This window comes from Dipteris shenzhenensis, chromosome 27 (genome assembly GCF_047967505.1).
Source record: "Dipteris shenzhenensis isolate YYH24624 ecotype China chromosome 27, Dip_SZ_1.0, whole genome shotgun sequence".
Taxonomy (NCBI): domain Eukaryota; kingdom Viridiplantae; phylum Streptophyta; class Polypodiopsida; order Gleicheniales; family Dipteridaceae; genus Dipteris; species Dipteris shenzhenensis.
The window spans coordinates 2957626-2981354 of NC_141622.1; the positions used below are offsets into that span (position 1 = coordinate 2957626).

Below are 23729 nucleotides of genomic sequence, written 5' to 3' on the forward strand. Positions count from 1 at the left end.
TCGATGGCATCTCAAGTGGTGTTGGAGGTGATGATGGTGCATGGAGAGAATCTGGGGACATGGGGGAACAATATAGAAGGGTGTTATTTGTGGGAGGGGTAAATGAGGGATATATGAGTGGAGGGGTATATTTGGGGGAAGGGGGGGGGGGGGATAATTGGGCAAATGGATTGAGCAACTTGGTAATCCTCAATGGTGGGATTAGAAATAGAATGGAACAAATTAAGAGTGAGAGGCTGGAAAGTTTGAGACGGATGGGTGAGTTGGAAGTGGTGAGAGGCATTAGCAAAGATGCAGTTGAGGGAATGGAGATTTGGTTGGAGCTTGGGAAAGGTTAAGAGAGTGGTACCAGCAAGGGGAAGTGAGGTTATGAGATTGGCATAGAGAGTGGTAAGATATTGCAAGTTAGATTTGAGATAAGCCAAGTCATACTCCGACACTTCTTTTTCTTGGTGAGATGGGATCATCAGCTGCTGCAAGGGTGGGACGGTGGACATGCCATTCCCTATAGATATGATTGAGGATTTTTGTAGTAGCAGCAATAGAACACCGATGACCTTGAGGGGAGGACAACCATGAGGCATACATATGTAGTGAAATCATCCATCCTGAGTGTAGTAAACCTTGGATGGATGGACATGCAAAAGATACTTTTTTCATATGTTGGTAGGTCTTAACAAATGTTGTCCAATGATTTCGCCCCTATGAAATGTTCCTATGTTATTTTTGGATGAGCAGATAAGATCTTGAGTTGGAATTGCTTCCATTGGATTAATGGATGTTCTTTGAGAAAACCTTGTGCTTGTAGCAGCCACAAGCTCTTGATAAAGTGCAATCGTGCACTATAGTGGGGCTTCATTTATCATGTCATTCCATTGCCTCATTGGTTTGAACTATTAATTGGAGTTCAAGCTTTGAGATTATAACCTAGTGGAAGTGCAACTAATCAAACTTCTCCTTATACTTATGGTAGATCGACGTATATGCACCCTTAATCTTTTTTATATGTAAGGTGACCTATTCTTATTGAGGAATGGATTTATTGGTATTTGACCATTGAGAAGTGGTTGCCTATAAATTGGTGGCAAGCAGTTTTTTGAGTAGAAGGCATCCCTGGAGCGATTGTTGCATCTCAACACAAAAAGTGCATGTCGCAAGATATTGTTGCATCTCTACAAGCTTTTCCTAGAAATTCTAGAGTTCTTCTCTTTTTGGACTATTGTGAGCATGGCTTGTACAAGTTCCTCCATTTGCTGAGGGTGGACTGAGGTGAAGTGGTCATTGACAATCTGTAGGATTGTTGTAACATGAACTGCAACACTAACAACTACACTTGGCTTTGCTGGAGGGTGGAAGTCATGTCAAGCACTGCTTTCTCCTAATTTTGGAGAGCTTGGTTCATCCACAATTCTTCAACCTCTTTCTTGGCTATTTGGGCCCGAAGTGCTATGAGATTTATCTTGATTCCATGGAATTGGTATAGGATGTCTACTATAGTTTATCATTTTAATTTTTGGGTATGCTCCTCCTTCGTCAAGCTAGTGAATATTTTTGACATTTTGAGCATATGCTTGGATTGATGTTGGATGATGGAAGACGGTGATAAGGTTTGCTGAAATTGTTGATACATGGGGTGCCCATGCATCCACCCTGATGACCCTGCAGTGTTAGTCGTGGTTTGCTCCATCGATAGTTCTGACACTTGGGTACAATAGCTTGTTGTTAATCTTGCAATAGATCCCCTTGTGGCTCATTGAATGCCATGATGTTGCCAGGGTGTGCTTGTTCAATGTAGCCTTTGGCTCATGCTACTGCTGTTGATGGAGATCTATTGGTTGCAATTGCGCATTGAGATATAGCATCTCCTGTGGCAATTCCTCATTCCCTACCTCTATCAGAGGTAATTATTCCTCCGAGGCACCTCATTGGGCAATGTGGCATGAGGAGGCGATTGTGATTGCTCCCACTGAGGTGATCAGAGGATGTCTAGATCCTCAAGGGGTTTGGTGATAATGGTAGAGCCATTTCCTTTTCTTGCACTTCTTTACTGATGATTACTGCCAATAAATGAAAAATTTTACATTTTTGGCCAAATGAACCATAAAGTTTCTTTGACCAAATGCTGATCCAATCTTGTTTCAATTGCCTACCGAGCAAAACAAATGTACAGAGTGGAAGGGATTGATTATTTCCACACTTGACAGCCAAGATTGTGGATGCCCCCTCTACTCCCCCCCCTTCTTCCACCCCGCACCCCCACACACCCACACACATTAGGAGCTTATGTCATGGAGGGGAAATGAGGATGGCTTTTTGGGATGTTTTTCTCTTGGAAGAGCATATATTGGACTTCCTTCCCTTGGTGTGTGATATAACAATCCAAGGGAAAAGAAAAGAGGGCTAAAAGGAAATGCCACATTAATAGTAGAGAAATGTCACATCAATGGTTGTCAAGGTTGGAGGGAAAGTGCTCAAGGAGCACTTTCTTGAGAGTGAAGGCGTGGAAATGTAGCGTGTGGCTAGAAGGCCATGAGTTGCTTTTTCGACCGTTAAGGGTCGACGAGAGGGGGTAATTTCGAGGTGGTAGCATGGTATATTGGATGTGGCACGCGCTAATTTTGGAGGGAGGGGTAATTTTCGAGGGCAGGCAACCCGTCATGTCACACGAATTGTTTGGATAGCCTGACCACCTTGTCAGGGATCTCGCAGTTTGTCCACATCATGTGGTTGTGCTGCAATCTTTCACAATGGACCAATGCACAGTTTCTAGACCACACCTAGACTCTATAGAGCACAGTGGGCAGAGGAACAGACTGTCCATGTTGGTAGACAGACGCACCGAATGGATGTGACTGTGGATGATGTGGCAAGGCATTAACGTAGGTAGATTGAGTGAAGTAAATGTGTCATACGAGTGGCTCACATTTTTGATGAGCTATTTACCGTTAGTGCGATTTAGAAGGGCCTTTCATTGGACAGTGGAGATTTGATTTCCACTGATAGAGGCTCTTAATGGGTAGGGGAAAGAGCAACTTAAAATTTCCATCTATTTCCCATGGTTCTTTTTTGGAGCGGATCTCTTTTTTTCCTCCATGACATAATACCCTTAAGGCCTTATGACATGGGAGGGGTTTTGTGGAAATTGCATTTCCCATATGCTCAAAGGGGTTTTGTTTGGGAACTTGGTGGGAAATTCATCCTATGTGGAAGGTTGTAATTTCCCACCTTTTCCCAAGGGTGTATATGTGGGAAAAGAGTGAGGGTCTCCTCCTTATGACATGAAAAGATGTCCACATCATATGAAAGTCTAATTTCCCACCATATTTAGATTGCTAAATTTTGGATGCATATCTTAGGCATTCCAAAAAATATGGCATTTCATAATGACAAGAAGGGTTTTACTAATTCCAAGTGTTTTGTTGAAGATGTGGATTTTTGTCCCGCAAAGTCTTTAGGGGGGGGACACATGCCACGTTGGCATTATATTTCCACAAAGGTCATCTGGCTCGCCAGATCGGTAGTAGATTTCGATCTGGCACAGTTGAAGCATCTGCTTCAGGGGATGTACGATCTCTAAAACTGTTGGACTATACAGATTGTTTCGGATCTTCACATTCTTGGATCGAAACGACAACTGCGGAGGAATGCACGATTGAATACTTTTTCTCGCGTTGATAACGATAAGTCCGACATAGAGTGCCATGGAGTGGATCACAACTCACCATCTAGACATTACTGCGACAGGTCGTGGGACGCAGCCTCTCCAGCCCCATCATGCTGCGTTTCATCACACTCAGGCTCTGCTGGCTGTTGCAATCGGACACTATATCCATGGTATGATCTCCGCAATCTCCTTGTTTGGCTGTTCAAAATTCTACGTAACTCTTCATCCCAATCTCCAGACAGGTCTGATACCCAAAAAATGCCAGCACTGTTCTGTGGATTCGGGCAACGGTCGCTGGGATTTGCTAGATTTGTGTCGTGATCTACATCTGGGTCGGCCATCACGGTGCTCGTTGTGTGGCGATCCGGCTATCACGTAGTTGTATAGTCTTGTGATGCCTATGTGGCGCGATCCGGCAAGTTTGCGGCATTTCCACTCCAATTAACGGGACCTTCACACAGGAGCAAATTTTACACTGGCACTTTTGCAAACCGCCATTGTAAACCGGGCTCCTGAACTGCTCAGGATGCTCAACCTTTTCTTTTATATAGGTAAACAGCAACCGTTGCGAATTATCAATGCTATGCAAAATAGTATGAGTTTCGTGTTCGCTGACTTGCAAGCTCCATCAGGCAAGCGGGTTCTTCTATATCTCGTATTTCCAGGCACAGTTTTGTATGCCGATTTGGCAATCATGTATAAATAAAGCAGTGTACTATAGTTAGGTAGTTTTCTGGTGTCTTTCATGCTTGAGTTCTTCCTTGCAGGTTCATCTAATTTAGTCCCTGCATGGTTTTCCATCCTTGGAGGCATCTCAGCAGTAGATGTCTTCCATCCTTGGAGACATCTCCATCCCATCTGCAGTGACAGTAGATGAGCCTCTTGGGTCCACTACCTGAGGGGATTGTCTAGTTCCCATAGTTAGTTCTTTTGGGGCTTCCACCCAAAGGGACAACCCAGATGCAACAGATAGGTGTGATGGGTCTTCCACCCATAAGGCCTCTTCATCAGCTACGGTCAGTTCGTATGGGGCTTTCACCCTTGGAGCTCAGTTGGTCACATTAGCTTTAGTCAGGAGGACTCATATTTCACCTTCTCATCAAGAGTGTTCAGGACTTGTGGGCTCAGTTTCTAGCCCCACTGGCCTTGACACTCAGCAGGAGGGGGCGTCGCAGGAGTCTGCCTCGAGTTTGAGGCCTAGTAGGAGGGAATAGCCTCACAGCTGGAGTATGAGGTGGAGCTATTAGTAGTACGGAGGTTGACGATTATTCAGCAATATGTGAGGATAGTCATGCAGTTCCCTCCACAGTTCCCCTTTCTCGGCTCTTTAGGGAGGCAGCAGTTGCAGTACCAGTTAGCAGAGAGGTTGACTAGGCCGCCCCAAATAATATATTTCCGTCCACAACTATGGACACAATACAAAAGAGACAGATCCAGAGTCCCACCAATGGTGTGGTCCTCTGATCTTACCACAAAGTCCTTCTCCTATCTCCTGGCTATCTCTAGACTAGAGTCCGCGTGCTCCACCTCGAGCGTGAGTAGACTTTCCGTCTAGAATGATCTTCTCCACCTTGCTGTCTGGAAACCAGTCTAGGTGGGCAGCTTCCTGCAAGCTAAGTCTGCAGCACAAGGCACTTCTTTCTCCTCCTGACTGTAGGCCCAAAGGTAGCCCTGCTGCTGCTCCTTCTGCTGGTGGAATTGCTGCTCCAGATGATGTTCAAATGAGGCCTGAATGGCCTCCTTATATAGGCCCCAAGGCCTGCACCAAAAAACCGACCAGTCTGCTTGAAAAAACCGACTCAGTCTGTATAAAAAACCGACCAGACTGCTTGGAAAAAACCGCCCTTAAAGGGCTCACAAGTCAGGCCTTTTATGGCCCAAACTTCCAGGGCTTTTGGCCCTCCATTCAAGGCAAATATGCAGCCTATAAAAGGCCTGCCACCTGCCCACTGACAGTCACATTCCTTGCTGCAGATCTGAGCCTGCACTCCCTGCCATGTCTGCGCCTCTGCAAACAGTGCGCCTCCATGTCCTAGATCCTTCGCAATCTGTCCCAGACTGTCTTGCTTCTGCTCCGGGCTTGTTCCAGCTCTAAGGCTCCTGCCTGAGCTCCGTATGCCAGCCATGATGCTGTCTTTGTGCCAGCCCCTTTCTCTCTTTTCCTGTTGGGTACTGCCCTAGGTCGTGCGCCTCCATGTCCTAGATCCTTCGCAATCTGTCCCAGACTGTCTTGCTTCTGCTCCGGGCTTGTTCCAGCTCTAAGGCTCCTGCCTGAGCTCCGTATGCCAGCCATGATGCTGTCTTTTTGCCAGCCCCTTTCTCTCTTTTCCTGTTGGGTACTGCCCTAGGTCTCCCTCCCCGATGCTCTCCTCATATGGGGGCTTACAGATGGGGAGGTGACCTTTCCAACAACATGTACCCCTGCACTAGGGAGCATTGTGACACATAGTTTGACTCATTTGTCACACGCCGTGACCCCTTTGTGAGCCCTAGTCTAGGGATGAGTTAGGCACGAGCTATGGGGGTCCATTCCCAGCTCCTAAAGTCACAAGCCATGGCGGAGCAGTTGCGATTTCTGGGCAAAGCATTGCGAGGCATCCACCTAGCAACAAGTTCAAAAGAGGGGAATGCCACATGCACCAAGGTCATGCTTAGGTAGCTGTGACATGCTGTGCTCTTGCCGCTGCCTTCTCCTGTGCTTGGGCATGCACCGATTCCTGAAGGGCTTGATGCAGTCTGCAGTGCACTGTTGCAAGTGCTTACAGCCACCCACAATGTGGGCCTTTAACAGGGCTGCATGTTCTCTGGAATTGGCTGACTGCTAGTCTGCTCACCCGACCTTGTTAGGGTTGGGCCAACCAAGGCTGTGGACTGGCTGACCCAGTCTGTGGATTGGCCAACCAGGCCAGGCCCTGGGGGCCTATAAAAGCCCACCAGGCCTGTGCCTGTTTGCTAGGCTGAGCCCCAGCTTTGCTGCCTATCTACAGGGCTTATGGCTGGGTACTGTCCCAGCCACCTTTGACTCCTCATGGGCAGCCCCAATGATGAGCAGCCACGTGACAGTTCCACATGGACTGTACTGTGCTGTGGGAGTCCAATCAAATACAAGGACTGTTTGCTGCCCACATGGCATGCCTGTGTCCTGCCCATGTGGCAGCCTCTTCATCCCTCCATGATCCCTCTCCTATTCTTGAGGTGTCAGTCCCCTGTGCTCTCCTCATTTGGGGGCCTACAAACGGGGAGCTGATCCTTATCCTTGGATGCTCTCCTGCTGAAAGCATCTTCTCATTAAAAACTGTCTGGGTTTGTATTGTGTTGAGTTTGAAGAACTTAGGATCAGCTTTGAACCATGAATTGTTTTTTTTACCATTTCAAAGTCACATCTCCCTAACAGTGACTTATGATCAGAGAGAGATAGTTGTCTGTGCTTTACATACCTCTTTTAGAGCTGTGTTTTTTTCAAGCACTTCCAGGCCTCAAGCTCCCCTCCTCTGATGACATCTTTCTATCTTTCTTTCACTTAGCGATCCGAAAGTCACCTGCCTTAATGAAGCTCTTCACCAATGATATTTAGTGAATTCTACTTTTCCTTCCTCAATGCCCATGAGGCAGGACAATAGACCAAATTTACATCCTTGATTTTAACTTCTATGGCCACCCATCTGCCTAAAGGCATCCTTAATACATCTCAAAACTGTAGAAGCATAGGAATTGAGAATGCCAAAGGCAGTTCCTCCTTTGCCTTCCTCGTTAGTTGAGGTATACTAGATTCTTCTTTAGTCAATTTTGACAAGCCTCTTAGCTAACACATTACCGATTACATTCAATTTCTGAATGACAAAGAGAGTGGGAGAAAACTTACTAACTCTCAACCACAGATTTTGAAGGTCTTTTTTGTCTTAGGTCTGAGGCTTGTGGTAAGAGCAATCACCCCAACCTTAGTGATTCTTCTATTGTTCTGCATAGTGGCATCAATCTTTGGCTTAGGAATGATAGCATCCTTTTAAAGAGCTAATTCCAATGCCCAAGCATTATCAAACATTTAATCCTTCCTCAAGGTTTTCCATAACAAGAGCGTCAGTGGTGTTATGTCTTCCTTGAATTCCTTAGTCCACCCTTCAGTGACGTGAAGTGAAGGTATCTTTGTTCTTCAATTAGGGAGTATCCCTTTCATAAGTTTCAAGTTAGTGACTACACATTTCTTTTTGATCCACACGTTCCTTCCCAGTCTTCCAGTCTACAGAATCATAATGTAGTGCATGGTTGTTAAGACACTCGTGTCTTATGATAAGACACTTAAGACACGTGTCTTATCTTAAGACACCTTTAGACACTCTAGTGTTTTTTTTTTTTTTTTTTTTTGGGTGGGTGAGGAGTAACAACACACATTGAGTTTGACTTAGCCATGCTATCATTGATGGTGACTTTGGATCTAGCAGTGGCAGTGACCTCATAGATTCAGATTAGGATGAATCTTTAGAGATTTGAGTCTTGAGAGTCGAAAGCTTTCTTTCAATTATATGTATCGAGATGCAGTTTTCATTCATGTCACATGTGACTATTGGGATATCTCAAGGTGTATGCCTCAGGCACACCTTATGTTTCTATGTGTGAGTGCTAGAGGCACAGTTAGGTGCCCACAAGCACAGTTAGGTGGTGGAGAGCCACATAGGATGATTGAGAGAATCTAGGAGCAGATTGAGGAGATGATTGTGGAGCTCTGAAGTCATCAGTGATGTCAGTGAGCATGTATGAGGTGCCTACTTAAGGACCTCACTCTTCTTCATTCTACAACCAAGTAATGCAAGTATTGTGAGTTTGTGTCCACTCTTTGCTTTCCTTTCAGTTTTCCAACATGGTATCAGAGCCCTTTGATCCCCCTTGAGCCCATTTCTGCCACATCATCATCATCTTCTTCTCCATTTTCCTCTTTCTTCCCAAAATCTTTGAGATGGAAACTCCTCTAGTATGGGCGAACTTCCACCTGCAAGCAATTGAAGAAAAAACGTCTGTGGTGGCTGCCATTCTCCAAACAACGAATTTCTTCTGTTGCTCAATACTCCCTGCCTGCTCCGCCATTGCCTGAGCCCTCTTAGGAGTAGATGGGCGACCTCAAGACGAAGATTTTGAGCCATTTTTCAGGTCATTTGGTTCAGTAACGAGGGAGAAATCGTCAAAACTCAGTTTCAGCCTGTAGCAACTCTCCCGGGCAAAAGTGCGCACCATTTCGTCCAACCTCTGTGCTGGACCCTCTCTGGTATATGAGCTTTCTTTTGCTTCAGAAAGCCCTCTTTTCCTTGCTTTGAAGAGTGAGCTACAAGCCCTCCAAGTTCAGCTTTTCAGTTTTGACAGTTTTGGACAAGTTTTTGAAGATGATGCTACATAAAATGCTACTCTAGCATTTTTGGTTTTTTGAAGCTTTCAATAACTTCAGTACAAGTGTGGCTTCAGTTTTGTTTTGAATTACTAGACCTGGTTTTGATTGGAAAGTATTTATTTCACCCACTTCTATGAAGCATGTAAGAAGAAGCATCATTGTTTGAATATTGGTCACTAGTCTTTGCTACATCAAGTGCTCATATTTTGGAAGTCTTTCAGTTATTTTTTCCTTGTAAGAGAGATAGACACTGCCCAATATTTGGGTTAGATCCTCTCATGGCTACCCTATTTAATCTCGAGAAGTTCAATGGAAAGGGCTTCCACACATGGCAGATGAAGGTGAAATTTGCATTGATGAGGGAGAACTTATGGGGACTTGTCAAACTGACTCCTACCGCTTCTTCTACGGCCTCCAATGCTGGAGAATCCTCAACTCCGACACGACCGGCAAGGGATCCAGCTAGAGAAGAAAAAGCATACGGTATTATTGCTCTTGCTTTAGGAGATGATTATATTCACCATATCTCTAACTTGGAGTCTCCTTCGGAAGCTTGGCAGAAGCTTGACATGATTTTTGGTGCTAGCTCTCACATCTCTAAACTATCACTTAAAATCTCTTTCTTTGAATTGAAGATGACTAGTGGTACTACTTTAGCAGCTCATGTCAACTATGCGGAGTCTTATGACTCAATTAGCTTCTATCAACTCTCCTATTTCTCCAGATGATGCTATGGCAGTGTTACTTAAGAGCATGCCTGAAGATTATGATCACATAGTTACCACTTTGAAAAATCTTCCTAATCCTAATCTTGAAGGTATTATCTCTGCTCTCCAAGAAGAAGAAAGGCATATGGAGCTCAGGAAAGGCAATGACACTGCTTATGCTGTAAAAGTCCAGAAGGGTAAGTATACTCCTTGCAATCACTGTGGAAAGACAAATCACCTTTCAAAGGACTGCTTCAAAATTAATCCATGCAAGCACTGTGGCAAGAACAACTATAATGAGAAGTTTTGCAGAGCCAAAGCAAAGAAAGAAAATGCAAATCTACTTTCAGTTGAGCCTCCACAAGATGAGGCATCCCATGAAGATTATGCATTTTAAACATCTCTATGTATGCTCTAGATCTCTCTTTTAATGTCAAGGTACTCAGCTTGGATAGTCCTCCAAAATGAATGAAAATAAACTATTGTGTTTTGTGTGTTTTGTAAACACCTCTGGTCACCTTATGATGTAGGCCATGTGTATGTTTTGTTCCATGGTACCTCCTGCAGACATTGTGTGCATATACATGCAGGGGAGATAACCATTGGAAGGTCTTTTTGTATCCCTTTTGTTTACCTTACACCCAAGGGAACCCTTGCTAGCATGAGAACCTAGCCATAGATTTATCCTTGACCACCATGAGATGGCATGAGAAACTATGAGACTAGATGTATCCTTGACATAGCCTGAGGCATTTCCTTGAGGGGGGGTTTGTTGGGATATCTCAAGGTGTATGCCTCTGGCACACCTTATGTTTCTATGTGTGAGTGCTAGAGGCACAGTTAGGTGACCACAAGCACAGTTAGGTGGTGGAGAGCCACATAGGATGATTGAGAGAATCTAGGAGCAGATTGAGGAGATGATTGTGGAGCTCTGAAGTCATCAGTGATGTCAGTGAGCATGTATGAGGTGCCTACTTAAGGACCTCACTCTTCTTCATTCTACAACCAAGTAATGCAAGTATTCTGAGTTTGTGTCCACTCTTTGCTTTCCTTTCAGTTTTCCAACAGTGACAAGATTCAATTGTCAGTTTAAACCTTTTAGTACTCAAAACTTGCGAGCTCTTCAGTCGTGAGTCTTAACTTTAACTTTTAAGTCTTGAGTGACGAGTCTTGACTCTTAACTACATTGTACAAGTGCATTGTTTCTTCTTGCATTATTTAAGTGTAGCTTATTGTACTTCTAGAATCTAGCAGCTAGCTATGCTAGCAAGTTGTACATTTGTATACTTATACATATATTAATTAAATATTTATTATTATAACGACAATGGCGTGTCTTACGTGTCTTATCTTTAAGACACTTTAGACACTCGTGTCTGAAGCGTGTCTAACGTGTCGTGTCTTAATGTGTCTTACAACCATGATGTAGTGTATAGCGTTTTGGTCTTTCTCCTCCATGGTCATTGATGCATGGGATCCATTTGCAGAGGTTCTTCCCCCTTTTGTGGGGCCGTCTGCATTTCCTGATTAGATAATGGTGGGGATGCCATAGTAGGTAGCTAGTACTATGCATGATGGAATTGATGGTTTATTGTCTTGTGGATAGCTACCATGAGGTTATAAACTGCTCTTTCTTATATGGTGAATTTGGGCATGTCGTGTGTTCATCTAGGTGTATATATTATCTTCTCTATTGTGGTTTGCAGAGCCTCTCTCTCTCGTGGTTTCTGAATGAATAAACCACCCCCTTCCAGCTCAGCTTTGACAACCTGGATTGGGTCACTTGTAGGTTGTAGTTGAGGCACATGTTGAAGCAAACACTGCTAAACATGTATTGTAATAGGGCTTGGATCTCCTCCACACTGGAAGAGAAGGTGGGAGCACTTCATGTCCCTGTTATCGAAGGGTCCTGTTGTAGGCCCCCAATATTTGAGGATTCATCTTTTGTGTGCTACATTTTATGTGACAGCTTCTGTCTCCTATATCAGCTGTTCATCAACTGGGCAGATACACAGGGGGAGCAAATTTGCCATCTTTGCCATGTGTCCAAGATTCAAGTGAAGGCCCAATTTGTCTTTCTTTGCACCAGTCACTGTGTGATCAGAGGAGAGCATTGTCAATTCTTAATTGTTGCCTATAACTCTCTTACATTTCACCTTGCATCCAAGCCAACAGGGGGTATTTATCCTTATTTGGCAGATGGCTTGCCATAGACAGACTACAATTAGAGCATGCAGACAAGAAAACAGACCTAGGGACTGCCTAGGTCTGACGATACTTATCAAAAGTGCATTAAACACTTCCTAGCAGATGAGGAGACCTCAACCGCCACAGGGGACCCTAGGGGATACTTACTGGTCACAAACCCCAACCCCTCCAGGATTGCATGCGCCATGCTTTGCTGCTTGTATTACCACAGTATTTGCACTGGCCATTGAAAGCACCTTTTCCATGGGCTGAGGTCCATGCCTTCCCACAAGGGACTGGGGACTTGAGGGGAGTGCAGTACCCACTTAGGCCAACTTTGAAAGCGTAGCACAATGTGAGAACTTGGCTTGGGCCGTGACATGTGGAAAGGGCCCTTCCAGTCTCGAGAGGATGGATTTACTATATTAGACATAGACCCTATCATGGTTATCATGGCACTGGCATGAGACATGGTACATGATATGTTAGATTTTGCTCTCATTTTTATGTTTGGTAGCAAGAAGAAGCACTTAAGCTCTCTTTTTTGGCATTTCACAGCCCATGTCATACTTGGGCTCATAAACCTTTTGGTCTTTCAAAGATGGCAAGAAATATCTCTCTCCCCGGCGATATCCTTGGACGACGTGGAGAGCCCCCATCACAGACGGCTAACATCTTCACAGCCATCGGAGGAGGATGGCAGCACTAGCTGAGCCTCACGAGCATTATTATTATTATTATTTGTAGCAGTTGTCATGCATATTCTAGTCTTACAAAGGTATATAATGCAATATAATGGACCCCAACACAAATGGTAATAGAGGGAATAAAGGAAATAGAATGGTAGGGGTCTAAATGGTTGCCGAAATTGGGAATAGACGTAGAGAAGAGTGAGGGGGTCTTAGTGTTTAAGTACATCAGAAAATGATGGATAACATTTAGGACGAAGGTAAGCCTTATAATAGAAATGAATTTAACCCCACGTGTATGTTTGGGAGTGAAGGTATGTTTGAGGTTGAGTCCACGCATAAATGATTTTTTTAATTTGCAGAGCAGGATTTGGCTCCTGTGTGTAAACAAACCAAAATGGATGAATATTAGCCACTGAAAAAGCATGTGTAAGCTATTCATCAAGCCATTGGTCAGAGTTCAAGCACTCATGCTGCTTTATTGCAGCAGCCATGACAACGTTAGGATGGAGTTTAAAGTTCATGGAATTTGCCTTTTATTCTGTTTTTGAATAATGCCAAAGTTGTCAACTAGATATTGGAGAATTTTGGAGCTATAAAGCAGATGCAATATTATGTGTACAGTGTGGTATAGTTGCTTGAGCTGTAGCAAGTAAATGTGTGAGTGTGTTGGTGTCTGGCTGTCCCAGAAGTCCTCTCTCTCTCTCTCTCTCTCTCACGCACACCTGCTGGCACCTAATGTGCATTTTTGTATCTGATTTGCTTGTTCCCATGAGCTGAGACACTTCTTCAAGAATATAAGATGATGCACATGAGCTTGTTGCTCTAATTTGGTGGACGTTTATATTTTAGGGTTTTGTTTGGTGTTAGAAGGCAACTTACCTATGCCTTACCACTGAATGCGAACTGATGATGTCTGATTGCAGAATACGACGTACTCACAGGGTCTAAGCTTGCAAGCATTGATGTTGCGGCACCTGCTGTGCGTATGGCATATAGCCCTGCTGGTGGTCATGCAATTGTTGCAGTTCTTGAGGTCAAAATTGAAATCTTTTTTTCTTTGTATTGCTATGGTCTGATTTCTAGTAAGGTGCATGCCATCTATAACATTTCTCATTGCATTGTGAGGTCAAAAAAGGATTTGCATTGTCCCTGCTATGTGTGATGAAGTTGATGGTTTTAAATCTTATGAGTGACTATCATGAGATTGAAACTGCACTGTGTTGTATTTTTAGAGAATGAGTTTGGGCATGTTCCTGGATTCCTCTAGATATATATGCTGCTTTATGGTTTAAGGCAAAGCTGTGTGCTGTCTTTGGGGTGCTGACGCCCTACTTCTGAGAAGTGCATGCTGATTTAAAATATAGCTCCGTTAACTTTTGGAATGTAGAAGAGAAGTTTAATCCAATCTTGCTTGAAACATTTGATTTTACTACACTCTATACTAAGATAAATTTGGAAGGTTTGAAGTCACAAATAGGAAAGCTTGTTTCACAAGTTTTCAATTACAGATATGAAAAAGATAGATGCAAAGTGTTAAGAGTTGAAAAATCAGCCTTGCATTTTGAATTTTTGTGGGATAAATCTAAAAAGCGAGGCCTTGATTGGAAAAAGAAAAGGTGCACAAAGGTTGTAGATGCTGAAGATGTCTTTTGTTGGTTAAAATTTCTTCTAGATAATTTGTTCATAACTCAAGGAGACTTTTTATTTCAACAAAGCATTGGTATTCAGATGGGAACTAATTGTGCTGTTTTCCTAGCAAACTTCGACCTCTTACTTGTGAATTTGAGTTTATGGAACGATTGATCTCTTGTGAGACTTGTCCAATCGTTCTGTACAAAAATCCAAACTCTTTTGGGGGAGGAAATTTTTGTTGGATCTTAGCATTACCCAATTTTCTTTAGGTTTACAAGTTGATATCTGAATGACACCAACGTGAGTATGCTATGTTGAATGTCACATGAATGCCTCGCATTGACTCAAACGTCTTCGATTATGCTAAATATGCAGTGATTACTTCCCAATTCTATAGGTTCTCTTGTCTTTGCATAAGTAAGAGTGCATTTATCTCTCGATTTAGTAAATCTATCTTATTATTTTCCAGAAAGGGCTATCTGTCCTACATTGTAGTTGTTATATCTTTGGAATTTCGGATTTGGGTATGTTTCGGATCCTTGAATGTAGAATTAAAATCCGAAGTGGGGAGCTTCAAACATTTTATTTTTAGCTTCTTAGGTTTGTTCTATTTTTGGAGTTCATCTACTCTTAGGTACCTGTTTAGTTTAGTTTTGCTAAATGTGTATATATTAAATTTATTTATTATAATTTTCTGCCCAATTGTATATTATTATATACTATTTTTAAATTTAAAATAAACAAATAAAAATGAATTAACTAAAAAATGATGATAATAAAATTTTCCTTGTGTTTGTGTTGGTGTTTCATTTGTTTTCTTATATATACGTTGATTTACCTTCTGTTAGCATTGGGGGGAGTATTGGAGGATGATCTCATCATCCGGCCCCGATACCTAGAGCACAGAGGAGTCGCACATACACAGAGGATAGCCATTGGGCAGATACGGGTCTCGTCCCATTAGCTGCAGATTGGGACAGGGAGAGCTGTAGGGACACCCAGAGAGCAGCGGATTTGCAGGTTGCTTGGGGAGGTTGAGACAGAGAAGCACTTCTTGTGTGCCTGCCCAGCTACTATGAGGTCCAAGGGTGATATCACTGCCTCTTTCAGGAGGGGCGTGGCTTTGGCCCACTCTCACGGTTGGTCCACTTCCACGACCAGGTCGTGTTGGGCTCTATTTGATTGAGATGCGACGGCATAGAGTGAGACTATTGAGATACGTCAGACAACAGTAGGAGATGGCCGCGCCACACAAGGTTGAGGTAGACCGAGCACAATTACATGTCACAGTTTTCTATGTATTCGAGCAAGTTCCAGGACATAGTGGAATGGAGGAGGAGGAGCTAGCTAACATGAGGGCGGTATGGGTCAGCGGGGAGAGACGATGTGACATTGTCGAGCCAGAGACACATAGACCACACACGACACGAAGTTTGGTCAAAGCACGCACGATCGAGGTTCGGTCTATCTCAACTCTCCTTAGAGAAGACTGCTAGAGACGAGGCGTCAGTGTTGACATAGCGGATACAGAGGTCGAGGAAACTACGTCCTCCGCCCACAGCGAGAGACAATTCGACATACGTAGATCTGAGATATCTTTGCAGCCCACCAGACAGCCACCATGGCACTGGGTTTTTGTTTTTGAGTTTTTGCTTCCAGCTTTTGAGATTCAGTTTCTTAGTTGTTGAGTTTTGAGCTCTTTAGCTTAGCATAGCACTCAACAAGGGCCCTTGTGCGCCCTTTGCTTCAGCCCATAGAGGCATGTATGAGTTTCTTCTCCTGATGCACTTTGTCCCATAGGTCTATGAGGCCTTTTGAGGACGCTAATATATGTTTCTCTCTCTCTCTCTCTCTCATCGCACATTGGCAGCGCTCGCCATCTCCGCTTTTCAATGTTGCCAGTTTCCCGTAATTAAACATGGCCGACACCGTCGAGCATGTTACAGAAGCAGCAACAGCAGCAACATCAATGGCCGCCACAACCGATATGCTGCACTATAGTAGAAGAGGACTTGCATCTTCTTCAAAGGACAGCGTAGTGCCTGCACTTGCTGCACTCCCAGTCGCAGGTACACCGGTTTCAGCTCCACTATCTCATCTTCCGCCCAGCGCAGTGCCCGCACTTGCCGCACTCCCAGTCGCAGGTACACCGGTTTCAGCTCCATCATCTCATCTTCCGCCCATAGCTACTTTGTACCCGCAGTTTTTTTCACCCCTCCCCTCTCAGATTCCTTCTTCTCCTACCCCTTCTCCACCCTTTTTGCTCCCCCTCTCACAGCCCTCTGTCACCTCCTCCCCCCCTTTGTTGCCTATTTTACCTACTTTGCCAGAGGCTCCCTCCTCCTCATCCTCTCTACAGACTTTACCCATCCCCTCCTCTCCATCCCCGGTACCCGCTTTCTCTCCCCCTTTCCAGCCTTCTCCTTCATCCCCGCTACCCACCTTACCGGTTTCCCCCCTTTCTCCCTTTCTTTCTCCTTCCATGCCTTGTGCTGTTTGTCCTTGCCGCCACATCCTACCAGAGCTTCAGCACTTTGAGACCCACCTCCGAGCTGCCCTTCAGATGCTTCACAGGAAGGACGAGACCATTGCTCTACTTACAGCTCAGGTTGCATCTCTTGCTGATCGAGTGACACAGCAGGATCGGGAGATCTTGTCTATTAGGACAGATCTTAAGGTCTTACAGGCGACTCATAGGACTCTTGCTGGAGAGATTCATGGACACACAGAGCGAGTGCAGCAGATCGAGACTCGCGTTCAGCACATAGACACATCTCCCACTACAGCAGTAGCAGCGGTTGAGGAGCGTTTGACCTCCCTTCAGACAGAGGTCCAGAGAGCCACAGAGTGGGTGGATGTCGTCCACCGTCAGCCATCACAGCCTCAGAGATCAACTGTATCAGCTACATTGGCCGAGTCACAGCAGAGGGCCACAAAGGCCCTCAACATTCGCATTCGTGGTATCTTGCCCTCGGCGACAGAGTCCACGATGACACAGGCTGTGACCTTTGTCTCTCAGACACTGGGAGTACATGATCATGGCATAGTAGGATCATATAGAGTCGGGAGGGATCGTACTAGAGAGCAGCCCCTCATTATCAGATTCAGAGATGCCCAGGCACGTCTAGCTGCCCTCAGGAGGAGAGGGACACTCAGAGACCACCCACAGATTTCCATGGACGAGGATCTGACTCAGATACAGGTTGAGGAGCGCAAGGCACTCATGCCTTAGAGAGATGCAGCCCGAGCTCAGGGCAAGTGGGCAGTGATCAGGGATGGCAGACTCATCACAGGCACTTTGAGGCGTGCTCCCACAGTGCTTAGAGATGACAGACCAGCAGATATAGCCCCACCTCCACCTCCTGCTACGACCGCTTGATGGGACAGGGCCCATGGGACACACCACCCGTCAGATAGTCTACGCATCGCTGTATGGAACTGCAATGGTTCTTTTACAGCACAGCCAGGCAATCTACGGGGGGCATTCTTTGGGAGAGATATCATCTTTTTCACGGAGACACACGAGAGTCCAGAGAGACCTTTGCCACGAGTGACAGGGTATACATGGAGATCTGCCTTCAGGCAGCACACTCGAACATTTGGAGTGAGAGGATCTGGAGGAGTGGCCATTTTGTACAGAGAGCATCTCGATTGGATCATCACAGTGGAGAGAGCGGATTCACATGCCCGATTCTTGTGGGTACGCATCTGCCGCAGAGCCCCTCAGCGAGATCTTTTTATTGCAGTTTGCTACTTCCCCCCAGCGCAGTCGATCTATTCTTCCACTGGACCAGGCCAGTCCATATTTGAGGATCTCTCAGCGGACATTGCAGATTTTTCACATCGCGGAGAAGTCATCCTTTTAGGAGACTTCAACGCGAGGACCTCAGACAGACAGGCCCTCACTTATGACTTCATGGAGGATCCGGTCATACTCCCAGCATTTCACGATGATAGCCTCTGTCGGACTTCATCAGACTGCACAGTACAGCCCACAGATCAGGGACGTCAATTACTGGAGCTCCTCACCTCGCACAGTATGGTCATTTATAACGGCTTGTCCAGGTGGCCACAGTCTTCCATGCCTACATTCTCTTCTGCTTCTGGGCGTGGTACTAGCGTGATCGACTACATCATAGGTCCCCCGACTCTAGTCCCTTCCATCCATAGCCTTACTGTTAGCCCCTTCATGCCCTCTGCCGACCATGCACTGCTCTAAGCCTCCCCAGGCTTCCTGAGCTCATCCACTTTACTTTGACTAATGTCTCCCATGACCCACCCCCCCCTCGTTATCATGACCGCCAACCCTATTACGAGGTTCATTTCGACCACCAGTTCGATGATGTATATAGCCAGAACCTCAGCCGCCTACTCCGTCCTCATCTATTAGATGCTCTACCATCCACGCAGGACCGGTGGGAACTTGTACATACTTCACTCGTTTCTGCCGCTCACATGTCGTTCCCTGCCACATGTCATTCGTCTAGTCCCCCACCGGTTGGTCTTGTTCCTTGCAACGGTTGGTATGACGAGGAGTGTAAGGAACTCCGCAGGAAACTTCACCTTGAGACCAAGGAGAAGTCTCCCCTCCTTGCCGAAACCAAGAGAGACTACAAGTGGTTGGTTAGGCGCAAGAAACGCCAATTTCTAGCCCGGAATGAGGAGGAGCTGAGAAGCTTGCTTTTCAGCTGTGACTCCAAGGAATTCTGGAGAAAATTCCTCCGCTCGAAGTCTCAGAGCCCCCTCACAGATCCACGTGTTTGGTCTGCATACACTTCAGCTCTATACGATGTTCCAGATCAGCCAGCCATCGATTTATCCCATTCCCCTAGGCTAGCTTCATCTAGTCTCTTCACACGAGAGAGTGTCCGTGCAGCAGTCCACCGATTGAAGAACGGGAGAGTTAAGGATCATGATGAATTGCAAGCGGAGTATGTAATCCATGGGATTGATGCCTTAGATTTTGTTCTTTCCCGTCTCTTTAATGAGTTTGTTTGTACAGGCCTACCATAGTCCTGGTTAGGCAATACCATAGTACCTATCCACAAGTCGGGGGACCCTATGGAGCCGTCGAATCACAGGACCATCATGATTGGCCACGTTATGGCCAAGATCTATGCATCAGTTTTGGAAAGCTGTATAAATGACCATGCCGAGATGACAGGACTCAGAGCCAGAGGGCAGGCTGGATTTCGCAGGGATCATTCGACACTTGACCACATCCTCATACTCAGGGCACTGGTAGAGGAGGCGAAGTCACGAAGGCAACGGCTTTATTGTTGCTTCGTGGACTTCAGGAAGGCATTTGACACAGTTCCGCGATTCAGATTGTTTCAGAGGATTCGCCAGATGGGCTTCAGTGGAGAGATACAGTGGGCTATCATGGCTTTGTATGAGAGGGTCACTGGTCGGGTTCGGACACGTGAGGGGCTCTCAGAGGAGGTATGCAGCACGATTGGGGTGAAGCAGGGTTGCCCGCTCTCTCCTACTCTCTTTGGATTATATATTGATGAGCTAGAGATGTTTATACAGATGACAGGCGGTGTGGGTTCTACTCTCTCAGGATCCTCCATTCCTATCCTCCTGTATGCAGACGATGTGGTTCTCATTTCCTCTACTGCTCAGGGCCTCCAGGCACATATTGAGGCACTCCACAGGTTTTGCCAGGACAGGGGGTTGACCGTAAACCTTGGCAAGACCAAGGTTATGGTTTTCAACACCTCTGATCGTATTTACAGCACGGATGAGTTTTGCTTCACATATGACGGACAGCCCATTGAGCTTGTTAGAGAGTACACTTATTTGGGGGCAGTTTTCAGGGGACCGGTTTTCACCATGACATATGCAGCACGAGATAGGATTAGTAAAGGGTATGCTTCGTTGGCTCATCTTGAGCGTTAGTGTTTTTAGTCCCACTTTCAGCATCCCGATACGAAATCCTTGCTTTTTGATACATTGGTGAGACCAGCTGCGATGTATGCAGCTCCTTTCTGGGCAGGAGACCTCGGCGCTGCAGATTGGAGACGAGTAGAGAGGTTACAGATCACCATGTTCTCTCGGCTCATTAGGGCCAAGGCTACAGTTCCGCACGAGATCATGCTAGCAGAGTTTGGAGCTACTCCCCTTGCATTGGATGCAGCGTTTCAGTCGGTCATGTATTTGCATAGGGTTAGGGAGTTTGGAGACTCAGCAGCAGACAGAGCTCGGTTGCCATGGTTAGCACTTGCATCTTCTATGGAGTTGGCACGATCTGGGGCCCGATACTGCTGGTACTTCAGACTCACTAGGTGGCTCACATCTCTTGGACTAGACATGGATAGACTGCCTCCCTTCCGATACAGCATAGATGCCCCTCATCTCGAGTTGACTCGCCACGAGCTTAGCCAGGTCACGAGAGCAGACTTGCTGCAGCTTCATACGTATCGCACTTGGATTTATCCCACGCAGCTTCCGACGAAGATGGCCACATATCGTGACCACTTCCTTTGGATCTCAGAGGATGGATTTGTCATTCCACCAGGCTATACAGGTATCCACATGTCCCACTCACTGAGGATTGCCCTTGGCCAGCTTAGAGTCTCTTCGCATCAGCTCGAGATAGAGGCTGGTAGGATGCGACGCATGGAGGATGGACGGCGACCAGGCCGAGAGACCAGGATCTGCCCTTGTTGCACCATGGGAGAGGTGGAGTCAGAGGAGCACTTCATTTGCAGATGCCCGCTATATTATGAGCTCAGAGGTAGATTCCACTGTCTCTTCACGGATGGCTTTGGACCTCTCTCACGAGTGATGGACTACGAGGATCAGCATTGCCTAGCTCTTTATGTCAGGGAGGCCACTATGCTTCGACGAGACTACCTCAGAGACCATCAGCACAGACCGGAGCGTGATAGAGCCCAGCCTGATAGAGCTCAGGCACACGCTATACCAGAGGACAGAGACCAAGAGGAGCACGAGAAGGTCAGAGCTCACACAGGACACATGCCTCCACCCTGTGGATGTACATATGAGATGGTTTGTAGACGCCGCAGGATCTTGTTACATAGGGGACGTACTTGTCGCTTCATCTCCAGACAATCCAGGATGATGGCAGCTTTTCGGAGGAGACTTACTCATGGAGATCTCGCCCCACCAGCCGCTCACCTCACCTTTGCTCAGATTTGTACTCTCATAGCAGGAGGCAGAGTCGATGGACAGGATTTTCAGTATTATTTTGGTTCTCAGACTCCATGACACCTGGACTTGTATCTTTGCATTGGCATATTGTACTCATCCCCCCATTTTGCACCCAGGGGCGGTTTCCTTGCATCTAGTTTACTTTGTATTTAGGCTCAGATTTGACATTATGTACTTTCACTTGCATTGTATTGTGTAGCACTTAGATGATATTCGACGATGCCTCTTCTTTGTGGCACGTTGATTTTGTGCTATCTTGTATGCAGAGTTCTTGATGTCCCATGGGCCCATTTGGCCTTTAGTGGACAATAATACACTTTCTTTCTTTCTTTCTTTCTCTCTCTCTCTCTCTCTCTCTCTCTCTCAGCTTGAGCTTCAGCTCAGTTGGAGAATTTGAGCTTGAGTTCTGAGTTTGAGCTAGGAGTTCTGTTTAGCGTAGTTTTCAGCAAAGGGCCCTAGTGCGCCCTTTTGCATCAGCCCTTGGTGGCATGTATGAGTTTCTTTTATATGATGCTGTATCACTCTGTCCCATAGGCCCGCGAGGTCTTCCGTGGACGTTAATCTCTCTCTCTCTCTCTCTCTCACTTTCTCTCTCTCTCTCTTCGTATTTCTTATTCTTATTTTCTGCTTTGTTTCTGCAAAATTTTGATATCAAAGTTTTTGTTGTTTTGTTGGGATTTCAAAGCTTAGCAAGTACTGATTTACCCAAGAAATAATGGAATCTTTGAAACCTAGATGGCAGCTTTGCTTACTAAGTTATTTTATTTTTTATTTTTCTAATTTACTTTTAATTTTTTCCTTCCTTCTTTTTGTTGTTTTTTTGCTTGTTCTAAGATTGGATATATTCTAGAGCTTATGAAGATGTGTGTGTCAACTCTGGAATTGCAAACTTCCTCTTTGCCAACAGGTTATTCTTTGAGGATAGTTGTGGGTGTTTTTCCTTCTGGCATACTTCCGGCTCGAAGGCATATTGGGCCGGCCAGGTGTCATCAATGCCCAGCTACTCGAGAATCGGTGGCTCATATATTTTGGCATTGTCAGGATCTGCGCTTTTTTCTTATACTTCTCGAAAGGATCTTGCAGGATCGCTTTTCAGCCTTTGCTTTTGTTCAAGCATCCCTCAGGTGGTCCTTTTATGACTGTCTGCATGCGGGCTAGTTGGATTACTCTTAGTATCTGGCATATATGCAAGTTTTCGAAAGATGTAATTACTCTCCTTTTTGGAGACAACTTTTGTTAGCACTGCCCCTAAAAGGGGCAGGCTATAGCAATGAGGTAGATGCCTCCGTTGAATCTGGATTACATGACACGTGTAGCCTATAGAATAATTTTGCATGGGCAGGCTGTTAATCCTGTTGAAGTTAGAGGTACACGAAGCACGAGATGGAGTTCTCACTCAACTTGGTCTCTCAGTTCCATGAGGCACGCATGCTCTCCTTTCTCTCCACAAGTGGCATGCATGCATACTCCTCTCAAAGTCTTTCCATCCAGAGCAAGTTATCTACCCATCATCTAAATTCTGGCACACATTTCTCATCCTTTTCTAGTTTGAGGTTCCACTAAGGATATTCAAAAGGTGGGAGAGTCATTCGGATGATTCAAGGAGACATTCAAGGGCTGGTTTGCAAGATGGGAGGAAGAAGACAGACAAAGCATCTATGGGAGAAAGGAGGAGGAATCGTCTGCAAGCTTTCTTCTAGTCATCTCTTGCAGGAAGGAGGAGGAATCATCTACGAGATTCTCTGCGGTAGTTAGCTTGCAAGGAACAAGACCGAGAAATCATATGTTGCAGGAAAAAGGAGGAATCATCTTTGCAAGGAACGAGACCGAGAAATCATGTTTTGCAGGAAGGAGGAGGAATCATCTGTGAGCTTCCTTTTGATAGCTAGCTTGCGAGCTCCTTGCGAGGAAGAAGACAGAAAAATCATTTGAGGCAAGGATCATCTGCAAGCTTTGTTCCGATGGCTAGCTTGAGAGGAAGACGATGGGAAAACCATCTGTAGCTTGAGGAGGAGCAAGCTCTACAGCACTACCATGTCCAGCGACAACAGCTTTTGAATCGGCTATGCCCTCCTTGAGAAGAAGCTGTGCAGCTTTCTTCAACCCTCCCTCCTCTAGCTCGCACAATCTCACAATATTGATCTCATCCCCATCAACAACTCCTCCCTCCTCCCCCAGCAAGGTCCCTTCCATGCCATCCTCCATAAGCTCTCTCCTAGCTCCCCCCTGACGAAGCAGATCTCCCCCCTGCCATCCTCCATAAGCTCTCTCCTAGCTCCCCCCCGATGAAGCAA

General features: G+C 45.6%; 1 protein-coding gene across 1 annotated transcript in view; it reads left to right on the forward strand.

The window, feature by feature from the left end:
* The first annotated feature begins 3509 nt into the window (after positions 1-3509).
* Positions 3510-23729, forward strand: part of LOC147883742 (Transducin/WD40 repeat-like superfamily protein) — a 164860-nt gene continuing 144640 nt past the window's right edge. The window contains exons 1-2 of the mRNA XM_087399171.1: positions 3510-3834; positions 13551-13660. Coding sequence (XP_087255297.1) covers positions 3702-3834; positions 13551-13660 — 243 coding nt within the window. The 5' untranslated portion in view covers positions 3510-3701. The remainder of the gene's footprint in view (positions 3835-13550; positions 13661-23729) is intronic.